The sequence below is a fragment of the Myripristis murdjan genome, chromosome 15 (genome assembly GCF_902150065.1).
Source record: "Myripristis murdjan chromosome 15, fMyrMur1.1, whole genome shotgun sequence".
In the NCBI taxonomy this organism is placed as follows: Eukaryota; Metazoa; Chordata; class Actinopteri; order Holocentriformes; family Holocentridae; genus Myripristis; species Myripristis murdjan.
Window position 1 is genome coordinate 18891358 of NC_043994.1, and position 25347 is coordinate 18916704.

General features: G+C 42.6%; 1 protein-coding gene across 1 annotated transcript in view; it reads right to left on the reverse strand.

The window, feature by feature from the left end:
* Positions 1 to 15988, reverse strand: part of LOC115372431 (Kv channel-interacting protein 2) — a 112147-nt gene extending 96159 nt beyond the window's left edge. Inside the window, exon 1 of the mRNA XM_030070321.1 lies at positions 15717 to 15988. Coding sequence (XP_029926181.1) covers positions 15717 to 15789 — 73 coding nt within the window. The 5' untranslated portion in view covers positions 15790 to 15988. The remainder of the gene's footprint in view (positions 1 to 15716) is intronic.
* Positions 15989 to 25347: the final 9359 nt, after the last annotated feature.

Genomic DNA, 25347 nt, shown 5'->3' on the forward strand with positions numbered 1-25347 from the left:
CACACTAAGCTAAAAGATTCTTTAGCCTGCGCCTTGGAATTTAAAATTGGAACTCAAACACAGTTACAAGAGAGAAGAATGGAATAAAACTATGTGTCTCAATATATTCATTCATTTATACAAGAATGTGTTGCATCGATGGCACACACCGTGCCATGCCCGACAGCTGAGATTATGTTATTCCACAAACAGAGCCTCATTTTTTTCATTTCACAATCATTGTACATTAAAAAACAGTCATTGTGTCAAAACATAAAAGCAGAAATTTTTAACACTGGAGTAAGTGAAGCTGCTAAATAGATGCACACTTGCTCGGTTTGTGATCAGTTCTGGCAGTCACCACTCACGCAATATGTGTATTACTTTATACTATTTATGATAAAAAAATAAAGATAGTGCATTTATTTATTTATACTGAAGATTTTGAAATTATCAGTTTTGGAAGTCACATGTTTCTTTAATTGATTTTTTTTCCTCAACAAACCTAAATCAGAAAGGAAAAGTTTATTTTGATGGTTCTTTGCAGTGTAGAAAAAAATGACCTTATGCATTGTTTATGCAAGCGCAAGCACACGTGCAAATATGTGCATGCGTGTGTGTGTGTGTGTGTGTGTGTGTGTATGTATGTGTGTGTGTATGTGTGTTATATGTTACACAGTGTTCCCTGTGGGTGGTCTTTGCAGGCCTAATTTTGCAGGTCTGTAGAAGCCTGCTGTTTCCTTGTCAGCTTTGATTAAAAGAGTCAGAAGAGTGGAAGGAAAACGAGGACAAACTATGGCATTTGTAACTTTTTTCCCGATCACAGAAAACAATTTCAAACAAAGAACATACCGTCTTGTCTCATCTTTAGATCAGCAGTGAGCATCTACTGAAATGTGTATATTTAGTTTCAGTAGCCTGTCGTGATTTTCCAAAGCTTTTGCACATTTTTTCTGTGATATTTCACAGAATTCACAACTTTGTTACAGGAATAAAGGGTGCCTCTTTTTTGTTGTTGTGTTGTAACACATTATTCTATTAGAGTGACTACACTGTTGCAGATAATGTTCGACAGGCAGATCATCAGTGGGCAGCGGTCGATCTTAGTCTGAAACTGTATGACCTCAATCTGAGTTCGACCTGCCAGCCTCGCTGAACTCACAAAGCTGTGATATAGATGCATCTCTCTTGATGATAAACAGCCCACACACACACATTAGTTTCCACTATGGTGCCTTGTGCCCCCACTGATGACATGTACCCACCCAGGCATGAGAACTGGAGCTGAAACTATTAACTTTACATCCACTTTAATCACCTTTTCCACCTCTGCCGAGAGGAGAGAAGAAGGAGAGGAGAGGAGAGAAGAGCAGAGGAGAGAAGAGGAGAAGAGAGCCCCAAAAGGTAAATATGCGTGAGGAGAGGGTGGGATAAATAGGCAAACCTCGTTACCGAATCTGTCTTTTATCCAATAAATGCATGGAGGGATGGAGCAAAGGTACGTCGAAGGAGAGGTGAGCAAGGGTGAACAGCGGGAATGAAAGGAGAGAGGAGGTGAGGAGAGTCTATAATAGACCTCTGTACCTGCCTTGTCAAACACTAATGAGTCCCTAATGTTGGGCTCCAGACAGGAATATCAATAAGACGTACAGTACAGTAGGGCACGCGCAAACACTCCAGAAGGACAAACACAGCACAGCAGGGGCCTACCAACCACAATGGTTCTCTTTTCTGCTGACAGTTCACACCACTTTCATATTATTTTATATCTGTGACCCATAAACACACCATTTCATTTATAAATGCCACCTTGCACAAAACTAAATGCATAAGACTTGAGCACTGCTAAAATAAGGCACCATAAAATGCTGAATGCTGGAAAGACAAAATGTTTTTCCAATTGTACAAGTAGGAGTTACCGGATACTGTGCTGATACTATGTCAGGACTTCTAATAGGAATGGCCTGGATTTCATCATTACAGACCTTTAGAGTATAATACATAAATGCATGCTAAACCATGAGGCCGGCAGAATAGGAACAGCAGGGAATGAAACCGTGATTAGAGAGGCAGATGAAGAGAGACGGGGGGGAGGAGTGAAGGAGGAAATGGAGGGTGAGGGGAGACTTGATTGTACACTTTTTTAATGCACATTCACACGCATTCAAGATTCATGCTAAGAATATGATTGGCATATTAAGCCATCATTAAACATTTAAAACTTTATAGGCATATTAATGCAAATGAAAGTGAAACTTTAATTAACTGCTTCAGTCCCCCGACTGTGCTTATCCCTCTCTATCAGAGTCAGGGGTGCCATTAGACACCGTCTTAAACAAACAGCGCCGTCCGTCGACCCGAGTCTTTCTTAGCTGTGGACACCGGCGAAGAAAAGCACAGGCTCATATTTCATCGCATGAATTTCATCCTCGCCTCATTAATAATCGTTAGCCCTCTTAATGGCTTTCTCTGAGTGCGCATCGGAACCTGCACTCCGCATCTCCTTAATCTGCTCTCATTAGGAAAAAACATCTTGACGTTGTGTGGAAAAAAAAAAAGACATGGGGACCAAAAAACAACCATCAAAGTCATCAGACAGACACTATTTTAACTTTGCAGCCTCGAAATGTAGTTATGTTCACATTTATTACTATTGGTAATTTGAATGTTGTCATTGTTGGCTGTACCCAATATCTCCCTCCAATGACTTTCTCCAAATACGTCTTTACATAATTAAAGCAGCAATAATTAAATCTAATATTAGTCATAGATTTGGGCATTGCTGGTAACTAACCTGTGAATTCATGAGTCAGAGCTTAATACCATGCTTGATCACGTGTGGCAAATTGATTTTACAAGGCCGCTGAATACAGGACTACGGAGACACATTCTTCAAGTCATCCTTTATCCGCAGTGCGTTTCACAAATGCAAAAATAACTCGCACACTCTCATTTGGTTTATCCTAATGCGTGTTTCCCCTCTCTTACCTGTCTTCCTTAAATATAGTAAAGCTTATCAAAGAGCTCTATTCTAAAATACCAGGGAAAATATAATAATTACCTGAAGTGAAGCTGATTCAGAAATTGGCTGACTTTACCATTTCTCCAAGGAGAGATAAAGACGGAGCTGTCAGGAAGTGTCCCCGCTGACAACCTGGCCCCAGGCTGACAGGGTAACTATGATGATGGCAGCCATTTTGGGGCCAGAGCAACACCGGGCTTGTCGGGGCACTAATGATGCTGGACCGTGCCACATTGGACAAGAGAGGTTCACTAGCAAGCGATAGAGAAGAATATCACATTAATATTCTTGAGCAGTGCTGCATGAAAATTCACATTGAGAGTGAGAAGAGTTTGTCCACAAACTAATGTTGTTAAACTTTTGTGCAATCAATCATCTTGCAACTGTAGGCATCGCGGTGGATATTTAATTTTGGGACACATTTCTTCTGCCACTCTCTCTCTCTTTCTTTCTATCTGTTCCCTCTCTCTCTTTCTCTCTCTCTCTCTCACTCCCTCTCTCTCTCTGCCTTATTCCTTTCTGTATACCTCCTTATCACCTCCCTCTCTCCCCTTCTCTGTGCCTTGTCCCCCCCTTTCTGCTCTCTCTACACTAAATTAGGTGCTGGCCCACCTTTGATGTTAATGTCATTGGCTGCTGTGCTGCTCCAGGTCTGTAATGATCCCATTGCCGTCATGTCTGTCACACTACCAATCAATCAAACGTGCCTGCATATTTGTTTGTGTGTGTGTGTGTGTGTGTGTGTGTGTTGATTAGGAGACTCCATTAACTCTTATGAAACTCTGATGGCGGGCCATGGCACCTGGAGAGAGGGGCTTATTGAACGTCGGGTTGCTATGTGAGTGAATAATCGGTTTACCAGAGCCTGGGGGACGTAGTGGAGGGGAAAAAAGGATTTTCAAGCCCCACAGCCAACTAGCAGAGGCCCGGAGCAAGCAGTGTTGCGGCGGAGATGATTAAAGCAAATGGATTCACAAGTGCACAAATATGTTGCTGGGGTCCTAAGTCGCCGTCTTTCGAATAGACTGCTGCGTGCTTTGGCATGGCTGCCTGAGAGGAGTTATGAGGCCGGCTCAACAGTCAAGTTAGGACACAGAGTGACACAGCTTTGTGGAGCTCAACGCAAATTCCCAGCTCAGCATTTCAGTGCTCCTCAATAGCCCTCTTGTACAATTGGAATACCCTAAACCATATTGTACACTCCAAAAATGCAAGAAGTTCTGTTCTGTTTCCCTCCACCTTGTCACATGGCGCACATTTAAATGGTTGAAGATTTGGCTGACTTCAGCCTTTCTCCACAGAGAGATATAAAGACCAAACTGTTAGGAAGTGTCCCCTCTGACAACCTGGTCCCAAGCTGACACAGTAACTACGATGATGGCAGCCATTTTGGGGCCAGATTGAGGCCGGGCGTGCCAGGGAGCTAATGATGCGGGACGAGGTCATGCCATTCATCCTACAAGTTTAGTGACAAACGCTGGGTTAACAGTTTCTGCTTTCTGCCATGCAAAGTCATACAAGGTCAGTGTGTGCAGATGTTAAGATTCCTCAAAGTTAAATTAAAGGAACATTTCACCCAAAATTCAAACTACTTCCTGCTGAAGCACACTCCTTAGTATTTTTCATCCAGAAATAGTTTCCAATGACACTCTTCACCCGTGAGGGCTGTTGATTATGTCGCGTATCCATGTCATTTTCTTTGGAAAGAGGAGTTGCCGTTATGATTTTCATAAAATTTAAAGAGTAAAGTTTTGTGTTTGTCTGTCTAACCTCACCAACTCACACAGAAATTATCTGGTAGGACAAACTGCATGAGGGATAAGTGGGATTTTTTTTTTTTTTTTTTTTTTTGTAGTTTGGGTGAACTATTCCTTTAGATTGATGCACAAATTGGCAACTCTGTTCTTGGAATATTTGTGTGGGTGTATATCAGGAGTCTGTGGGTTACATAACATATGGATTGCATTCAGTTTTGATCAGGGGGTTTATTATCCCCGTGCTGTGCTTGAGTGACGAACAGATTCACTCAGACTGTCTATACAAGTCATATCTATGAAGTGAATGAAGCAAGAGCTGCCTGTAATTACACTACATTGTTGAAACCATAACAATGAAAAAGGCATCTACCAAGTATCCCCAAAGTAATAAGTAAAAGTGGAAAGCGGAGTTGGGTTTGCAATTAAACCGCAGCACTTCCCACTTAAATGCCCTTAACTTGAAGTGTCTTAAATCCATTATACAACTCAAATCAAAACAAAGTAAAAAATGAAAACCCTCAATCCGTATCAGTTGCTCTCAAGTACTTATTCCAACATCAGCACAATGACGTGAATGCAGTATCATTTCTCATCATCACTGACCGGAAAGCGGAAAGACAGTCTCTGTTAACTTTGCTTGATTGGGCTATCAGTAGGACAGCAGGAGACATTGCATTTATTCTGACCGGTTGGCTAATTGACAGATATTGAGCTGGCTGTGCCTACTGTGCTTTCTTCTCTGACCGCTTCTGAGTTGTGAATATGTGTGTGTTTGTGTGTGTGTGTGTGTGTGTGTGTGTGTGTGTGTATGTGTGTGTAATTATTGACTAGACCTTGTCCAAAGTGCTGACTGAACTGACTGATTGATTGTCAGACCAGCTGCTGTGTTCGCCATCCCTCAGGCTCAAGCCGTATGTGTGTGAGTGCAAGTGTATATTTCTGTATGTATGCCTCAATGTGTGTGGTGTGTGTGTGTGTGTGTGTGAGACTGTATTATATGAGTGGTGGGCATTTGAGAACAGCAAACCCCAGGCTTACTGTAATCGTCTCCTCTCCTCACTCGTTATCACTCTCTCGAGTCCGCTGTCAATCACACTGAAGTTGTTACTGAAGGACCTTCAGTGTGTAGCAAGTAAATGTCCTCAGCAGGCCTGTTCGCAACTAAATTATCGCCACTTACTGTAGGTTTCTAGTCTTATTCAGTCTCCCTCTCATACAAACACACACACACACTTACACATAAGAGAGGGGAAAGTCACATAATCTTGCAATCATGTAGATTTGCACGTGCACACACAAATGTATTCACAAACACCTACCTAGCTACACACACGCGTAATGCCCAAATGAGTCACCAAAGCACAGAAAAAGAGACAGGGGGGAATGAGAGTGACACACACACACTCCTCTAGACATCCTTTCCGCCACACACTCACAGTCGATGGCACTCACACGTGCCCTTCAGACATCCTCCACACAAATGTGGACAGCCTCACACACATACACACATGCACACACACACACATACATGGCAATGTCCCCTGATTGAAACTGAGATGTGCTAGCTGATAACCTCTGATGACACAAGACTCTCTCTGCGATGCACGTGCACCAACTGAGTCAGAAAGTCATGCATAAAGGGGAAAAGAGTTGCGACCTACTTTGAAATATACATTAACACTGTTTGACTATTTCCTGGGCTCGTATTACAGCCGGCTCCATTCCACCCCCGCTCTACTCCTCCCCATACCAATGTGTTGCTATCAATCTAATAGAGAATGACTGGGCTAATGGACAGAAAATCGTCGTCTAATGCAGATCAGATGTCCAGACTGACAGTACAGCACAACTAGACAGAGACACACCATGAATGACATGGGGCTCCGTCATGTTCAATGACAGTCAGTCCATCAATCAGCTTGTCGATAAACACTCCTGACAAGACAGTGGCTTGGGACTGGTGTGGCGAAGAAAAAAAAAAAAAAAAACTCAAACTTTGCCTGTTTGTACATTTGTAACACATAAAGCGAATCAAATATTCCTTTGTTTCCCCCCCACGTTCTCCTTCCACACTCCATCTTCTGAGGTGAACATCGACTTTTCCCAGGCAAATTCTGGGCTTCCCTCCCCCTTTTCGCATCTCTCCTTGCTTTGTTCTCCGGCCTCTCGCTCTCACCTCATCTCTTCTCCTGTCTCCCCTGCAGGCATTTATAAATGAATGTGTTTACAGAGAAGGGGAGAAGGGGGGGGAGGTGTAGTGGGGGGAACCCGGGGGGAGAGGTGAGCGCGGCTTATTTTAATTAACGATCGCCCGGCCCACCGTAGATTCGGTCAAAGATTAAAACTCGTTAGGATTGATTCTGGCTTCCACCCCTATTAAGCTACGGTCCAAACGTGGCCTGAAAGAGTTTGAGAGGTTGGAAGGGGGTGGAGGGGGTGGGGGGTGGATAGAGGGTTAGGGGGAGCAGAGAGGAGATGGAGAGGATGGACAATGGGAAAGCAAAGAAGTGAGGGCAAGGGTATGGGGGGCGGACAGAGACAAAGGAGAAGGGGAGGACGGAGCGGCAAGATTAATCAGGACTACGCAATGGCCGTTAGAGAGAGAGACAGCAAAGACACTCGATTAGACACAGACAGAAATATATATATGATATTATTATATAACCTGATTTGAGAGAGAGGATATGCAGTGAGGGGGAGCAATGTTACAGAGACAGTGACAAGGAGAGCAAGAGAGAGTGCAGCTTATGTAGCAACTGTCAGACTATTTGGAGATCTAGTTAGGACATAAGGGAGAGGGCAGGAAAGAACGCATGAACAATTATTAAAACTTATTATTTGCTCTGTGCAAACAACCAGTCCACTTTACCTTGAGACGTGCATATATGAATGACAAGCAGAGCCAAGGAGGTAAGGTTTACGCAGACGAGGGCTGAATATGGACTGCTCCTCTATATCATTATACGACTCCTGCTACATAGTATCCCTGCATTAGGAGATTATGATTGGCAGGAAGGGCATCTGTAACAGGGCAGACGATGCCTACAGACTATCGAAGAGCATCTAAGGGATTTGCCTCGCAAATGCAATACTGTCTGTGCCCTAATTACTCTTCTCACATTTCCTTCCTATACTCACAGCTCAAAACTAACATTCTCAATTTTTTCAGCTGGTGGCAACACCATCAGTTTGGCTGTGACATTAGTAACAACCTAAAGACCTGAAGTCAAGTCAAGACAATTTTATTTGTACACTACAAATTTGCCCCAAGCGGTTTTACAGCAATATAAGATCCTTACCCTGACATGAGATAGGGAACAACACCCTTTAAAAAACAAAAAAAAAAAAAAATCACAGACAAAAAAAAACTTACCAAGCCCCTGATTTTTGTTGGTAACATCCATGGCTCCTCCATGGTGGCTCAGACATTCATCCTTCCTCCTTGACCTCAGATCACATCTACATGGCCAATTTTTCTTGACTTTTTGCCCCCCTGTCTATGAAAGATCAGTGGAAACAACTTTTGTCCCAGTTGGATTTTTTTACACACTGGTTTCCTTTTACCATGTGGACAGTGAAACTGGTACAATTTGATAAAACGGATATATAAACGGATATCATCGCCACAACTACGCTTGCTTCTACGCTTACGGCATAGACGTTGACCTCACACAGCTTCTTAATTTCATTACTTTGTATTCATTTATAATTTTCAGCCCCTCATTGTCTATGCATGGACATGAGTCACCCTTGTTTTTGTCATGTTTGTTCAAGTCCCGTCCTGCTTAAATTTTGTGCACAGTTTTGGATATTATTAGACTACGACTTTTTAACCGTATTTGCACTTGAACTTGTAACTTGATGATAAACAAATTGCTCCTTTCCCAATCCTCAGTGTCTTTGTGCATGTTAACATAGCTGTGACTTGTGCGTATTAGCATTCTTGTGCATACAAAGACATTTCTAGAAAAACAACGCTCCCATGTGGCATTTTTTTTTTAAATAAAAATTGAAAAATAAAGTTGTATTTTCAAAAATATCTGTACTGGTATAGGTGTGGCTTAGTATCCTGTTAGGATATATATATATATATATATATATATATATATATATATATATACAGTATATATATATATAAAAATATATATACAGTATATATATATATATATATATATATATATATATATACAATTAGTAAAATACAAAAAAATGTCTTACACGTTTACACCAGTAGTCAGGGGACTTTTATTGTTACTGTGGGTGTTACATGTTTTGCATGCACGAGCATACAGCTGACATCATTACCAATTATCTTTAGTTCCCAGCTCCCAAAGGCTGTGTTTTGGGAAAACTTTGATGGAACTTTGATGGAACTGCAGGATATTAAGGCTGAGGGGGATGCGTGAAAATTTCAGCCACGATAGCGCTCGGATGGCTCGGAGCTACTTTTAACCTAATTTTCGGAAGACATATTGTCAGTTCCCTAGCTTCACGTTGCTAGTTGAATTAATAATTTTCATTAAAAAAGATGTATTTTTACCAACACCAATGTGGCCCACTAAAATTTTATATTGCCCTACCAAATTAAATCAGGACTCAATGCTGTGACCAAACTGACTACAATACTGGGCGCTAATACTGGTTCTTTCCCTTCCCCCCCCCTTTCACTAATTCCTTCTTCCCTTCCCTTCATTATTCCTACCTATATCCCTTCCTTTCGTGATGTAATCAATGCGACAGATAGTCCTACATAAACCACTCAGAGCGTTCCTCTACTCAGCCATCTAGTCACATCATGTCAGCAATTCTGGCACTTCCAGGAGAAGCCAGGCCCGGAAACTCAGTGAGGATCCCCGATGAGGAAACGTGTGTCAGACATGTCCCAGCACACTAGATGACACATTAAATAAAGGCTTTTAATTAGTGCCAGTGGCAATTAAGATTCCAGCAGCAGCGGCAACTATCACACTGAGAAGGTGACACTGGGCCAAACTCCCTCTGACAGGCTCAATTATGTAGGCCACCCCTGCCCTGGAATCAGTTCTGTCTAGCTACTGTAAATCTCGATTTTCACTGAGCACTTCACCATAGGGACACTACAACAATCAATGGGTTGGTGTGTGTGTTTGTGTCATGTGTTCACAGTAGAGAGGCTATCAGACCAGCTTGAGACCTTTGCTGGACTCAAAAGCTTCCACTCTGCTGGGAAGACATTGGAGTGTCTGTGGGAATTTTTGTCCATTCATCCAGGAGAGCATTTGTGTTGATGTTGGACCAGAGGGCCAAGCTCGCAATCTCTGTTCTAGTTCATCCCAGAGGTGTTGGATGGGGTTGAGGTCAGGGCTCTGTGTGGGCCAGTCAAGTTCTTCCACACCAAACTCACCCAACCATGCCTTTGTGGAGCTTGCTTTGTGCACTGGGGCTCAGTCATGCTGGAACAGAAAAGGGCCTTCCCCAAACTGTTCCCAAAAAGTTGCAAGAAGAGAATTGTCCAAAATGTCTTAGTGAGCTAAAGAATTAAGATTTCCCTTCACTGGAACTGAGGGGCCGAGGCCGACCCTAGAAAAACAAGCCCATAGCCCATTATCCCTCCTCCGCCAAACTTTACAGTTGGCACAGTGCAGTCAGGCCGGTAATGTTCTGCTGATATTCACCAAACCTAGACTGCCAGATAGAGAAGTGTGATTCGTCACTCCACAGAACACTGCTCCAGAGTCCAGAGGCGGCGTGCTTTACACCGCTCCATCCAACGCTTGGTGTTGTGCTTGGTGATTGGAGCTCTGCAGTTACTGAGTCAGCAGAGCGTGGGCTACTTTTACGCACTATGCACCTCAGTGCTCAGCGAACCACTCTGTAACTTTATGTGGTCTGCCACTTGGTGGCTGAGTTGCTGTGGTTCCTAAATGCCTCCACTTTGCAATAATACCACTTACAGTTGATTGTGGAATATCTAGGAGGGAAGAAACTTCACCAACTGACTTGCTGCAATGCTGGCATACTGTTAGATTACTATTACAGTATCACAGTCAAATTCAGTGAGCTCTTTAGAACGAGCCATACTTTCACAAATGTTTGTAAAGGCAGACTGCACGGCTGGGTGCTTGATTTTATACCCCCTTGGCCATGGGACCTGAATTCAATGATTAAGAGGTGGGTCCCAATACTTTTGTCCATCTAGTGTAGCTATGAATACATACTGAGGAGTGCAATTTAATCATATAATTCTCTAAGATGGTTTTAATTGTATTGTGTAGCTGTCAGCCTGTGTTCTCATGCATGCTGAGCTGAGGATGAGAACGAGGCCTGAGGAAACTGAGATACATTGGCAGCTCTCTTGGTCGCAGAATGTCATTGCTTGTTATCTCACTCATTAAGAGCTCTAAGTGTGTATGTGTGTGAGTGGCCAGAGATGTACCATCAAAATCTATCTAAGGCAAAGGCAAGTCATCTCTCCTGGAGCTGAGAGCCACAGCCATGACTACTGTGTGACACAACTCGACTTTAAAGTCAACTTGTTGTAAGTAAAAAGTTCTCAGCCAGCACCTACATAACAACTATGTGTCTGTGCAACCTAACACACCACAGATTTAATTATTAAAACAGCAACAATAGCTTGAATATTTGTGTGTCTGTGACCCTGGGTGTGTGCATTCGCTCCCGAATCTGTGCATGTTAGTATGTGTGAGCAGTCTATCTGGAGGATTGTGCTGACTACTGCGGAGTGGGCGATCGGCTCACTTTGCCAGGCACGAATATCCAATTAATCTCAGAGATGGACATGATCTCACAACCCATCCTCCATATACATACTGTAATATATATACACACGTGTGTGCACACACACACACACACACACACACACACACAAACAGAATGGTGCCTCTAAATAATCAATGTTCAGCCTCTAAATATGCACATATGCAGAAGCTTCAACTCCATGTCTCCCTGAGTCCTTATGCAGTTTTGAGCCATATTCAGCTGATCTCCACATGCCTCTAATTATCCAAGAGAAAGATAGCCTGCCTCCACTACACCTCATAATGAGCACACACACACACACACACACACACACACACACACACAAAATACACTATGAGTGGGCAAAATTTGTTTGAACACAATGACCAGACTTCCACAAAAGTGCCAATCCTGTCGACACTGGATGCCATTCTTTTGCCCTAGTTATTAAGCATTACTGTGAATAAAACAATGAAAGGGTTTCGCATGTTCGCTGAGGTCCTGGACTCTACAGAGAATCCAAATATGATGAGAAAAGGGGAACAGATCTTCTTAACATCAGGTTGGATAGACTGCAGAGGAGCAGAAGATAAGATTTTTTAAAAAGATACGATTTTTTTTTTTTTTAAACTGTCACGATGCCGGACAGTTAAAAGAAAACATTTTGATGTATATCTAAATAACTTTGATGATACAACCAAGAAACCAAAATTCACATCCTTGTCGCCTTCATCCGTGTCTACAGCGAGGTGACATGTCCCATTTGCATCCGAGAGAACAAAGGCAATGATTGGCATGCTCCGTCGTGAAGCAATAATGTTTTAGCTTCTAGATAATAACTCAGCTCAAGGAAAAAGAGGCATGACAAGGTTGAGATAATTGTGTGTGTGCATGTATGCGTGCATGCTTTTGTGTGTGTGTGTGTGTGTGTGTGTGTGTGTGTGCGTGATGTAATTCCTCTTGAGTTTGGCATGTGAGGCAAAAGAGAAGATTACTGCACCGTGCTTCTATAATTACCTCTCATCTCTCAGCCTGCACTCTTAAACACAATAGGGAATGCCAGGCTACTACACACACACACACACACACACACACACATATGCACAGGTAACACACACACACACACACACCCAGTGGGGGGCACTTCAGTACAATGTAGCAGGCTGAGGAGTTATTTCTAGAGGGCTCCATTTCACTCAAATCAAATGCTGATGGTTGGAGACCACCCACACTAACTTTAAGCAACACAGGTCAGCTTTGCTGCAAGCATACACATACACAAGCACATAGGCTACAAATTCTCTCTCTCTTTCCCTATGCTCTCATACACACACACTCACACACGTTGCTTGTAAGTACAAGGAATGACTCACCTGTAGCTGTCCTTCCCACACAAAAAACCCACTTAAGGATCTATTCACAGAACACAAAGTCCTGCACTCATATCACGCTGTGTACTGTCCATTTTAGTGAGGAAACTGTAGCAAATCACCTGTCACCTGTTCTCTTTCACTCTCTCTCACACACACATGCACACACACACACACTTGTTCCAGGTCTGATTATTTCTGTGGCCTTAAAAACATGAGGACAAAAGACGTTTCAGACTCCACCGCTTTGCCACAGTTTTAGCTGCATCACATCTTCATTACACTGACTCTTATTGGCATGAGGCAGCCATAACAACCATGCAAAGTATCAGGGCTAAATATGTTTTGGAGGCAACAGAGTCTTACAAAGATGAATTAGCCATGCTATTCGCAGCTTTCAAAAAGCCATTAAAAACTATGCCAGGAAGTAAATTGCTCCTCCACACAGAATGACGAGTTCTCTCCACTTGCAGAACTATTAAAAAAAGTAATATGACTTCTTGTGGACAGTAAGGCGCAAGGGACCATTTCAAGAAGCTTATCTGAAAGAAGAGGAGGGAAAGTGGCAAAGGAGAGAGAAAGGGTAGATTCCTCTGAAGAATTTAGATATAGATTAAGTCTACTGCTGTTGTATGACTGCAAATCTCCTTCACAGTGAAAGTTACTCATCATTCATAATAAATTTGATAATGTTTTTTCTTGTAAACTAATCGGACACTGATTGCAGTGCCACAGTCAAGGACAAAGTCATGAGACAGCATCAAAGCAAAAATTGGATTGTGAAGAGAGAGGCCAGTAGGAAAGAGTCAGTGTGCCACAAGGCACACTGACACTGAGAGTCTTGTGGATTCTGGGTAGCTATGCAAAGCTCTCTGTTTGTCCGAGCAAGATGGTCAGCGCAGCGAGTGGGCTGGCAGTTCACATAATTCAGCTGTCTTATAATCCATCTGTTGAAATCTAAAACCTGATGGATGTTTTTGATTTTTAGCAGTACAAACTCTAGCCATTGCGTTTATTTAAAGTGTCAGTATAGGAGTCTGTAATACCTTTACCACACATCCCAATAATTAACAACATAAAACATTTTGGACTTTCAACAATGGACCACAGACAAAATAAAGCGATGCTGCTGCTTCTTAAAACACCCACACATTTTCACACACTTGCACAGGCACATACACACACACACACACACACACAGATATACACTCACACAAATATTCACTCTGATAAATCCAGTCAGATGCACACATACACAGAGATACCCAGAAATACTCGCATGTACAAATGCACAAACACACACCAGTAGATGCACACACAGTGAGATCCTGCAATCTTATCTTAATTTGGGATGCATTAACTTTGCAACAAAGGGCCGCTTAGCTGCTAATGCATGGCCTAGTGGAAATGAGATTAGATTGGCCCTGCCGAGCCCGAGGCACACAGCTGTCTGGACAGGCAGAACTTCCCTCTGCAGGCCTGAGATGTGTTGAGGCATAAAAGCAAGCGTTTTATTTAGGCAGCTGGCACTTAACAGGCAAACGGTGCTCACATAAGCAGTGAGAGCTGTGAGCTAATATCACAGTGGAGGGCTGTGGTAACGGGGAAACTCCTCAAGAGTGTGTCTGGCATGCAAAAGAGCACATACATATATGTGCGCACACGTGCTCACTCATTATGGTGGTTCCTCAGTTAACTGGCAAGAGGATGTGCACATTCTCCTGCTTACTGATTAGGAGCCTGCATACAAGCTGCAAGGGGCTGTACTGTCACCTGCCTACTCATTCACCTACTCACTCACTCAGAGAGAGAGAGAGAGAGAGAGAGAGAGAGAGAGAGAGAGAGAGAGAGAATAATGGTTTTACTTCAGGAAAACTGACATTTAGTCCATTTGTGTGACATCCCAGTCACTGACAAACACACTACATCTTCTTTTATTTGTTTGTTTATAATAAAAAGTAGTGGTGCATGAACGCACAGAATTGCCACGCTCGCAGATCAACATGGCATGAGACAATTGTGGCTCCAATCTTGGCGATGATTGCAAAGCAAAAAAAAATATAAATATATCCGCTCGTTAAGTTGCACAGCCTCAGCAAATAATGCCCACGCTGTTCAGAGGAACTGGACATTTCTTCACATTAGCAGCGATAACTAAAGAAAACCCGAGAAACCCCGCTCGGTCTCCACAATGTGGGTACAAGATAGGCCAGACAGGTGTTATCTAGCCAGCAGGACAGCGGTCACAAGAGCGACAATAACGTGGTCTCCCATGGGTGAGCCAGGCCAGCAAAACCGCACCATTGTCTTATCATTGTTTACAAAAGCCACCCACTACTCACCAAACATTGCGCACCACATTATGCAACCACAAAGACATGCAACATAATTAAAAGATGCAATATGTATGTTTTGCAAACAAGCATTGTTACTGAAAGTAAACCACATCGCGCACCTCGGTTGCTCTTATCCCTTACGAAAAGGAACTATAACAACACTGCTCTCTTTGAGGGATGCTACAGAGAAAACACAGCAACTCAAAGCCCGTGTAGGAGTATTGTAGGTGAAGGTATTGTGGTGAAACTGATCACTATAAACTTACTCAGGAGGAGTAAAGACACACTGTGAGTCTCATAGGAGTAGGAATATTTTAAGGATAGGTTATTACAGTGCTTTTTCGTTAGGGAATTTGACAACAGGTCGTGGCGAACAGGTTAGACATTTCAACCGGACCACCAGAAGTTAGGTGGACCGGGATTCTTAGAGAAGTACACATTTGCATATTTAATCCTTTTAACCTGCAGGCTATCATTCAACATCCGCCGGAGCTTGGGAAGCCCGTTCACTCACCCGTTAGTTGGTCATAGGATCCGTCCAGCTCCCTGGAGTCCGACAAGCTTTGGTCACGGTTTTTCGCCTTCATTTTCCCCGTGTGCGTTGGAATGTGGAACTGTGGGAAACGGCTGATATCTTGGCTATTCTGTTTAGGAAAATGGTGCTTTATTGTTTGCCTCACGGAGGACGGCTGACTATACCGCTAACAGGTCATATTTGATTTTCCATTAATAAAAATGAGCGTCAAAGCTGGGAGGTAAAGTCGTTATTCCCCGTCTCCGTCTCGTGCTGTGCGCTCTCGGCAACTAGAAGCTCCCCGCGCTCGTGCTGTCAGGCGAACCAAGCGCACTTCTGGTCCGCGCTCTTACTGCCTCGCGCGCGTACGCACACGCTGCGCGCGCGCAGACACACACACACACACACACACACACACACACACACACACACACACACACACACACACACACACACACACATACACACGCGCGCGCTCCTTAGGTCTGCAGGAAACCAAATTATCACTTTTAGATATCAATTTTAAGATGGTTGTTTTATTTGGTTGTACACTGTATATGCATTTGTACTATTTTCATAAGCTCATAATACCCGATAAATTCAAATGAAAACATGATCATGGCAAAATATACATGGCAATGTATATGTATAAGGGTTTCTTTCCAAACTACTATATATCAGTTTTAGAATAAAAATGCCTACTGATATTCATCAGACAATTTTGTTTTTAAGTTGCCAATAATTCAGTACACACACACACACACGCACACACACACACACACAAATAATAACAACATTATTATTATTATTATTATTATTATTATTATATGTAATGTCTTAAGATGACTCCTAACATAAATACTAACCTAATGTGCTTTACTTTCTACTTCCACACCAGCAGTCAATATGGGAGAATGGCTTTTATTTCTGCCTCATTTCTGAAGTAAACTCTTTTGTAAAGTAAACTCATTTGTGTAAGAAAAACATCATGGAAACCACAAGAAGGCACGCCAGAATTTTCTTTCCCCAAGTTCATTCATTCATCAGTCAGAGAGTAGGTCGGTCAGCCGGCAGTTCAGCCTTTCACATCAGCATCACATCCTCTCCTAATGTCCCTGTCTGAGCCAGAGCTGCGTCAGATGTGCACAGAGACATCAGCAGGAGCAACAAGGAGCACACCGCTGCTGCCAGGCAGAGGTTCTGACTATATCTGATCTATAAATACTCCCTGGCTCTGGGAAGCTTTGTGTGTGTATGTCTCTCTCTCTTTTCCTTTTCTCTCCATCACTCTCTCCTCTCATACTCTGTCTGTCTTCGCTTCACTGTCTCCCTCCTGTTCTCCTACTATGACATTTGGTCACAATCTGTCAAGCAATCTGTCTTTCCCTCCATATTTTTCTACATTCATCAATGTTGTCATCAATACATCCTTCCATCCCTGGATCCACTCATTCATTTTTCAGGAGGACCATCCAAATCATGTTTTTGGTCCATTCATTGCTGTAGCCTACCAGAGGAATGAAGTTATGCTGCTTTTGTGTCTATACAAAGATGTCATGCCCTTTGTCCCCTGCTGGAGGAAGAGGGTGAACCGCAGTACACTATAGGTGTTAGATTCCTCTGTCATTCACCGCTGTACTCAGCCATTCCCCCAGCTCTCTTGGGGATCAATTGACATCTGAATCAGACACAGGTCACTGGAGGGTTGGCAAGACCTTGTCCTCAGATGGGGCTCTGAATAATGTGTTGTATTTTCCACTGACATTATCATTCTAGAGTGTGTTTCTGTCATGTAGCACTTCCATAATAGCTACACACAGCCACACACGGCATACAGCCCCTGACCCGCCTGTTTTGTCGTTTGAGCGTCAGAGCCAGTATGACATGACAGAAACAGAGATTAGTTCCAGTGGATAAACGATCAGAGCAAAGCTATTTATCACCAAAATAACACATTAGAATAATTTTGCTTTGGTGTAACTGAATTGAAGAACTCCTCCCTGTGGTGTAATTAAAGCACTTGTTTTGAATTTGCTTGTTGAGTGTAGCTGTTTGTCGTGCCAGCACACACAGGACACATGGGCTTGACACATAACCGGTTTTAGGCATTGGTGACAAGGGTGGTTGCCTAGGGCGCCATCTGTCAGCCAGGGTGCCATCCATCCAAATGAGCCAGGAGGAAAAAAAAAATCCATGTGGGTCAGAATGTGTTTTAACATTTTGCGATTCTGTGATATGCTGTCTGGTAGGTCTGCTGTAGACTGACAGCAGCAAGCTCAAAATAAGTGTATGAGTGTGTCTGTGTGTCTTGGAGGTGGCGAGGTTATATGGTTATTATGTCATGGTCTTGTCACCAGTTTTACTTTGTAAATTGGTTGAGCTGACAATATCAGACTGAGTGTGTTGTGCATGAATTTGCACCCATGTCCACCTAACAAGTGAAAGAAGTGTTGCTTCCATTGTGCTGAAGGAAATGAAAAGAATCAGCTTCTACACCACAAAAAGGGCTAATCAGCATAGTCAACCAAGCCATAGCTCTTGTAAATTTCTACTTTATTGTGGGTAGCTATTTCATTTTTTTAAACTGCCCTGGTCGTTTAGTTTTCAAATAGACCTCTACTCTGTTAGGCCTATATTGTGCCTCTGGTGAAATTTAGTAATCCAAATGGGTGAAAAAACGGGCGGAAGTGCTTCTAAAATGGCTCAAAATATGCAAAATAACGAGACTGGAGGCACTTTGCATCCAAAAGGTAAACATTTGTTCCAGCTGAATAAGTGCAAATAAACAGAGGTGCATAAAGCAGCAAAAGACAAGCACAGGATGGACATTTAAAAAATACTCTATTTTATTTTTCCAGAGCTCTCTGAGGAGGAGACCCAGGCTTGAAACACACTGCACATACCAGCATGTATTACACAAGCCCATGCTGTGTTGATTTTTTTCAATCTTTTATGCACTTCTGTTTATTTGCACTATTAAGTTGGAATATATGTATACCTATTGCACCTAAAACGCTAACAGTGTATTTATTTTTGCAGAAGCCTTGACTGGTAGTGTTTATTGCATAGGGGAAATGTAAATCTGTAATAAATAAAGTAATTAATAAATAAATGCATAAATAAACTGGAATCGGAATCTAAAATACAGCAGTAAATCTGTTGCTCGTCTATATATCTTTGATTTTACAGCCAGTATAAATGTTTATTGCAAGCTAATTACTAATATATAACTGCACTCTGAGGACATCAGGAAATATGTTGTGCAGTTTTATGCTGCTGCAAACCAAAGCACATACAGCACTCCATCTTCCTCCTCCACACAGCCACATCCTGCAGCAGAAAACTCCAGTCAGTTGCATACTAGTGTTGTTTCTGTTGATATATATATATAAAAAAAATGTTGTATGCTAAGAGCAACCTGCACACATGACCATAATAACTGTAACTCTTTTTGGGGGTTTGCCTAAAGGTGAACAGATGAGTTGTGAACCATACGTCCTTCTGCTGCCTTGAGGAGAATGACTTGGATATTAAAGTCTAACATCACAGATCCATCACATCCATCTTTTTTTTTCTTTATGTGTGACAGTTTATAATGTGACCATGAAGAAGCGAAAAAACCCATCAAATCAGCGATCTTTCTCCACTAACACCCAGAAAAGAAGTGAGTTAAGGTCACAGGGAGCTTATTACAGAAGTGCATGGATGTGCCCCTCTCTTTAGCCTCATTTGAACCCAGTACGCTGCCAATAAAGAGACAGGGACCCACAATAACCACGAGGCTTGCTTTTTCTGTCATCTAATACCAACAAAATATTTCACAGATACGGGCGATTGGATAGTGATTGGATTTCTGTGTGTGGTAAATGAAAGGAGACGAGGAGAGGTGGATTCTAAATGAAGGAGAGGAGGAGTGGGCAAGAATGAAGGATAAGGGGAGGCGGGGGATCGATGCACGGTGAGTTAGGTGGGATTTAGTTCTTGAGAACCAAAATAAAGAGAAATGGCAAGTCACTGAAGGAGGGAACTGTGTGTGGGGTAAACAGGCAGGGTGGAGATTTAGCAGGATATACAAACCCTAAATGTGGACATACACACATGTCTGAGCCGTGCTGCGACCCACAGACAACTTTTCTGTAGTGCAGAGCTGAATATGGGGTACTGGGCATGGTGCCAATATTAGTGAGGGGTTATTTGCGTCTATATTATCAACACAAGATGACATTAAGTACCAGAGTTTTGCTATTTCCCTTCTCTGACTTCTACCTCCCAAATTCACCACAGACTAATTTTCTGCTTTGCATGCCTCAACATCTTTTTCAAAAGTTGACCTACTATATTTGTAATAATGAGACTGCTGTGCGGTCTGTCTGGTTGACTGAGCTCCCAGGTGTGTAACATCTCTGTGCCCCTATTGTTTTGACAGTGTTTTAGCCCATTATCCTATTCAGCACTAAGTCATCACAAATCCTCTCACTGTAACATCGTCTTCCCAAGCTGATATCTGCAATAGACGACAATCTTCTCTTGATTCATAATTCAACATAAAGATGTGCTTGTCAGCTCTCCGCACATGCCTTCCATGTGAGCGCGGCTGCACATTGCAAGTCACAAAACTCAGATCAAACCCGAATTAGTGGTTTAATCCCAGTCTACCTATGGCAGTGAAATCCACCTCTAGCGGTTTATAACTGGATTATTCACATATACTCAAACAGACAGTTGGACCTACACGTTATGTTGTTGGATTACAGTTGGTGTCTGTAAGTAACTGATAAAAAAAAAAAAAAAAAAAAGTAACCAGATTTTGTGGGGGGAAAGGGAAGGAAAGGTAAAGAGAGAAAAGGAGCTGTCATCACACTATTGAGATGCACCCTCTGGCTCTGTCTCCAACCCCAAGGTGAGTCAACTGTCCTTGACAACACTCTCATGAGCCAAACTGCCCTGTGAATATTAATAGCACAAATCTCAGGGTCTCCAAACTTGAGGATGCCTGTGTGTGTTAGGGAACGTCTAATCAAAGACAAAGTGATTCCAATGGGAGTCAAATGAGACACACATTTTTGTGTTCTCCTGGGCAACTGTAACAGCTAAACAACACAGAAAAGCCCATTTAAAGCTTTATTGTCTTATCCCTTCGAATGTTGCACAACCATTGCCTTCATTATTTGTAATTTAGGTAAGAATCGAAGGAAGGGGGAAGCAATGAGTCTATGCCAGAACAGTTCTGCCCCTGAGCAGAATAAATGGAATAATAATGATTAACTGTGAAATAGCTGTCATCGATGGTATTTCAGAGGCTTGAGCCTCACAAGGTAGAAAGAAAAACCTTCTTGTTAAGCAGGATTAAAAAGCACTTCAAACTACCAAATGACACTTCCTTGCATTATTCACTGCCGCCGGCGACCTCCAACACAGAGCTGTCAACTAGCCCTCAGTCACACAGCCAACACATGACTGGGTGACTGATTGATCCAATGAGGCTGAAATATACACACCGGCATGCAACGTTCAACAAAGACCTACTCACATGCACACACATTCATGCACACACACACACACACACACACACACACACAGAAGCACATAAACAGACATGTACTCAAACAAACATAAAGACACGCAACACACAGCAGCTGATTAATGTCCCCGTCAGTTTAAATGAATTTGACTGCTCATCCCACAGCAGCTCCAGGCGGCTCTCCACATGCAAGTGAAGGAATTCAGGTAGCAGAGAATATGAAGGCTCATACTTCCTGAGATTTGTTATATTTTGGTATGCCACATTAAATGTGATCACCAAATGAGTCTCTGTGGCTGTGTTTTCATGTCCACATTGTGTTATTTCAGAGCAGGCTGAGTGTATTACATAATTTGAGCGTGAAATCTCAAAAGTTGTCCTGATCATACCTGTGGGAAGCTTACTGTATTATCCTCATTCTAATAAACTGCACTTTGTGAGGCTGTTAGCTGTAATAACCATAGCTACCGTCTGGCTGTAGCTCCATCCTCCCTTCCCTTTAGCTCTTTATTCCCATCTTAACCTACAATCAGTTCATTCTGTTCTCATCAAACCCACTATAGCCCTAATCCAAACTGACTGGCCGCCCTCGCTTTCACCCTGTCCCCGCCACACTCTGCTTCTCTTTGCTTTTCAATACCTCCATTCCCCAAATCTCCATCCTCTCTTCTAATTCAGTGATCTGGGAATGACGCCATCCCACAAAGGACAAGTCTGCGACCTTTGGGGAAAACGTGAATAGATTCCCTCTCCGCACATATCAGATTTTTTTTGTGGCTGTTTTTGTTGTAATCATGCTCGACAGTAATTATTTTTATTCTTTTCCATAGTGCTGTCTCAGGAAAAGAAGGGTAACATAACCTCTGACTCTCCAGGTGTGTTTGCTGTCATGGCTGCACCACAGCGAGCATTTAAAGCTGTTGTAGCTTGTGACAGATGTCAGCTGGGCTGGACACCTTTTCCTTGAGGGATGTCACCTTCTGGGACAGACTTCAACACACACACAGACACACACACACTCACCACATGCACAGGCACAATCATGCCACACCTTGCCTGTTATCTAAATGGATAGTCTCTGACAGTGTGAGGGTCCAGCAGTTATAACTACTGTTTTGTTTATTTCATTCACTATGTATCTCCATACTCTCTCCATACTGTCCAGCCTGTGTTTTATTCTAGGTGTGGGAGACTATTTATTTAAATGATAAAGAGGAGTTGAATGAATAAGGAGCAGACTGAATAATGATGCATCTCTTTATGTTTACTGGCCTGGAGGAAGGAAAACCAGGCGGAACGGAAACCTGCATGAATTACTCATGAGTGTAAAGTGCATGCTTTCTCTCTTGTTCACTTCACTCTTCATTTTCATTCCTCTTTCTGTTTTTTTTTACCCCCTTTTGCCATCTTCTTTCGTTTATTACTGCCACATGTCCTTGTTGAGTTTGTCCCAGACATGTCTTCTCCATCCAGACACTAGAGTCAGTTTCAAGTAAAGGTGGAAGGGTAGAGACACACGTAGACACACAAACACACACATGGACACACGCGCTTGCACACACGCACACACACACACACACACACACACACACACACACACACACACACACACAGACAAAGTGGAATATTATCCAGAGGTGTCCTCTTGGATGGTTAATCAACGGGCGACAGGTGTTTACATAAATCATCCATTTAGCATGTGGCACCTTCCTCTTTCAAATAGTCTGAAAGTCGGGTTTACACGACAGTGAATAAAAAACTCTTTAGCTTTAGGTTGAGCAAAGTACTTCCCAATTCAGAAACCTGTTGTGATATAACCAGTGTAACTATGCTGAAACTGTGGAAGATGATGCCTTCCATAATAGAAAATAATAAATTCCTGCATTTAAAATGTTTGTTTAGTAAAAGCACAGAAATATTTAGTAGCAAAATGTACTTATATATGAAAAGCAAAAGCGCTCATTATCAAGAATGGGTCTTTTCATCGTGGTAAATTATTAATACATTAACCAGTAAGAAGTATTTTAATGTTGTAGCTCTAACTGTTCCATATACTGTTGTCTAGTTCCAGCTGCAACAATACATCATATTTTATGTTTTGCTTGTAAAAGCCTTTTCTGAAAGTCACCAGTAACCAGCTGTCAGGTATCTTGTGCAGTAAAAAGTACAACATTTCCCTCTGAAATCCAACAAAATGAGAATACAGGAAAACACTTGCATATAAGTATAATGAATGCGCTTAATTATTTTCCACCTGTGCTATGGTGAGTAAGGTAAAGGCTGCCATTTTGATATAATTAGAGGTGGTTTTTGCCAGATGTTAGCACAGCTACCAGCATTCAGATGAAATTACTCATACTTTTACCTGTATATTGGATGTAAAAATGTGAATGAGAGACAATGTGTGTGTGTGTGTGTGTGTGTGTGTGTGTCTGTCTGTGGCAGACAGAGGACCCAGTGCTAATGACCTGCCATCCAATTAGTTCAAGCTCTCACTTCTCTATTTCCCTCTTAAGTCTGCCTTTTTCTCAAGGGTCACATTATGTGAAGACGTATGTGTGCAAACCAGTGCATTCACATGAGCCACACCAATGAAAAGTGGTGTTTAGTAGACTTAAGGGGCAGAAGTTTACTCCGTGAAGCACAAACCTGGAATTGATTCGCTTTGCAGAGACCTGATTGTATTGTTCTAAATTCAATCATCCCAGATGAGAACACAATTGAAATTCAGAGCTGATGTACAAGATTGGAAACACATTGTAGGAGCACTTTCCAGTGTTCTCCATCGGGAGTAACACAGTCGATTTTCAAAACAATTTTTCATTGATGTCTAATTGTCATAGGCAAGGTGCTGGACAGGGGAGGTAACACACTCTCCCTTATACCTCTAGCAGCGGGTGTGTGACTGTATGCCTTCCTCTCAGAAGTAACAGCCTGTGCTGTACTTGTGTGTACGTGTGTGAGTGTGTGTGCTTTTGGTTCCGACAGCAACCAAGAACATAGAATCTTGTTGCAGTCCTTCATATGCCTGTGACAGAGAATACAGGCCTTAATTATAGCATGCTGTCTTTCATCATTCAACAACAGACAGACAGAGAGAGAGAGAAAGAGGGTGGGAGAGATTCATTTAAAGGCCTTTTTTCTCTTGATATCACTGACCATCATATATCTTGATATATGGTGGCGAATCCCTCCTATCTCACCAATCATCCTTCATCTCGATCTGTTATTTATTCAGTCTCCTTTCACAACTATCTCATTATCACTTCCCATCTCCCTGTTCTGTCATTGATCTGCAGGAGCAATGGATTGTCATAGCTTTCCATAAACCACGTTCATTTTTCATCAATCTGCCATCAGCACAAACAGTCTAAATGTGTTGGACAAACACTTACAATAACAAATAGTCCTGGGCCTGGTGAGGACAGCTAAATAGCCATCAGTAGGGGAAAAGCCCATAAAATCACCCTCTGATAGATCACTGGGGTGTGCTTGGCCGAGGCGAGCAGACGGGTTTATAGGCACGAGCGCAAAAAAAGCCGCTAAGGGAGATGGATGGAGAGAAGAGACTGGTGGGTAGATGGAGGGTATGATGGAGAGAAGGAACGGGAAAAGTGCCGATGTGCCGAGCAGACAGATGGATGGAGTCTGGCGGGCCGAAAACTGCCCCAGCGGCTACCCGGAAAATGTGTTGTCATATTAATGTCGCCGGAGGGGTGTTTTAGTACTGCAACAAAAGTTGTGCTCCTGACACTGTTGTGGAGAGGGGAGAGAATCTTGTCGATGTCATTTTAGCTCTGCCTCCACCCACTGATCTACATGGTAAGAGGTGGGAGCAGCAGGGATCTGAATTACAACAACATAATGTGATGATTTCCTCTCTTATGATGCTCTTAAGGGCGTCCCTCTTTTTATCAGGAAGCACTTTATATACTGCTCTGCTCTTCTCTCTGCAAACACTCACTGTCAATCTAATTACTTTGACCATCTGTAAAGTGGCTGTGTAATTAATGTGCTACAATATGACTGGGGGAGTGAACTGGATGAATGGGAGCCGCAGAAAATGGAGATGAAAGCTGCATAAAAACTTCAGAATATCTGTTTTCCGCC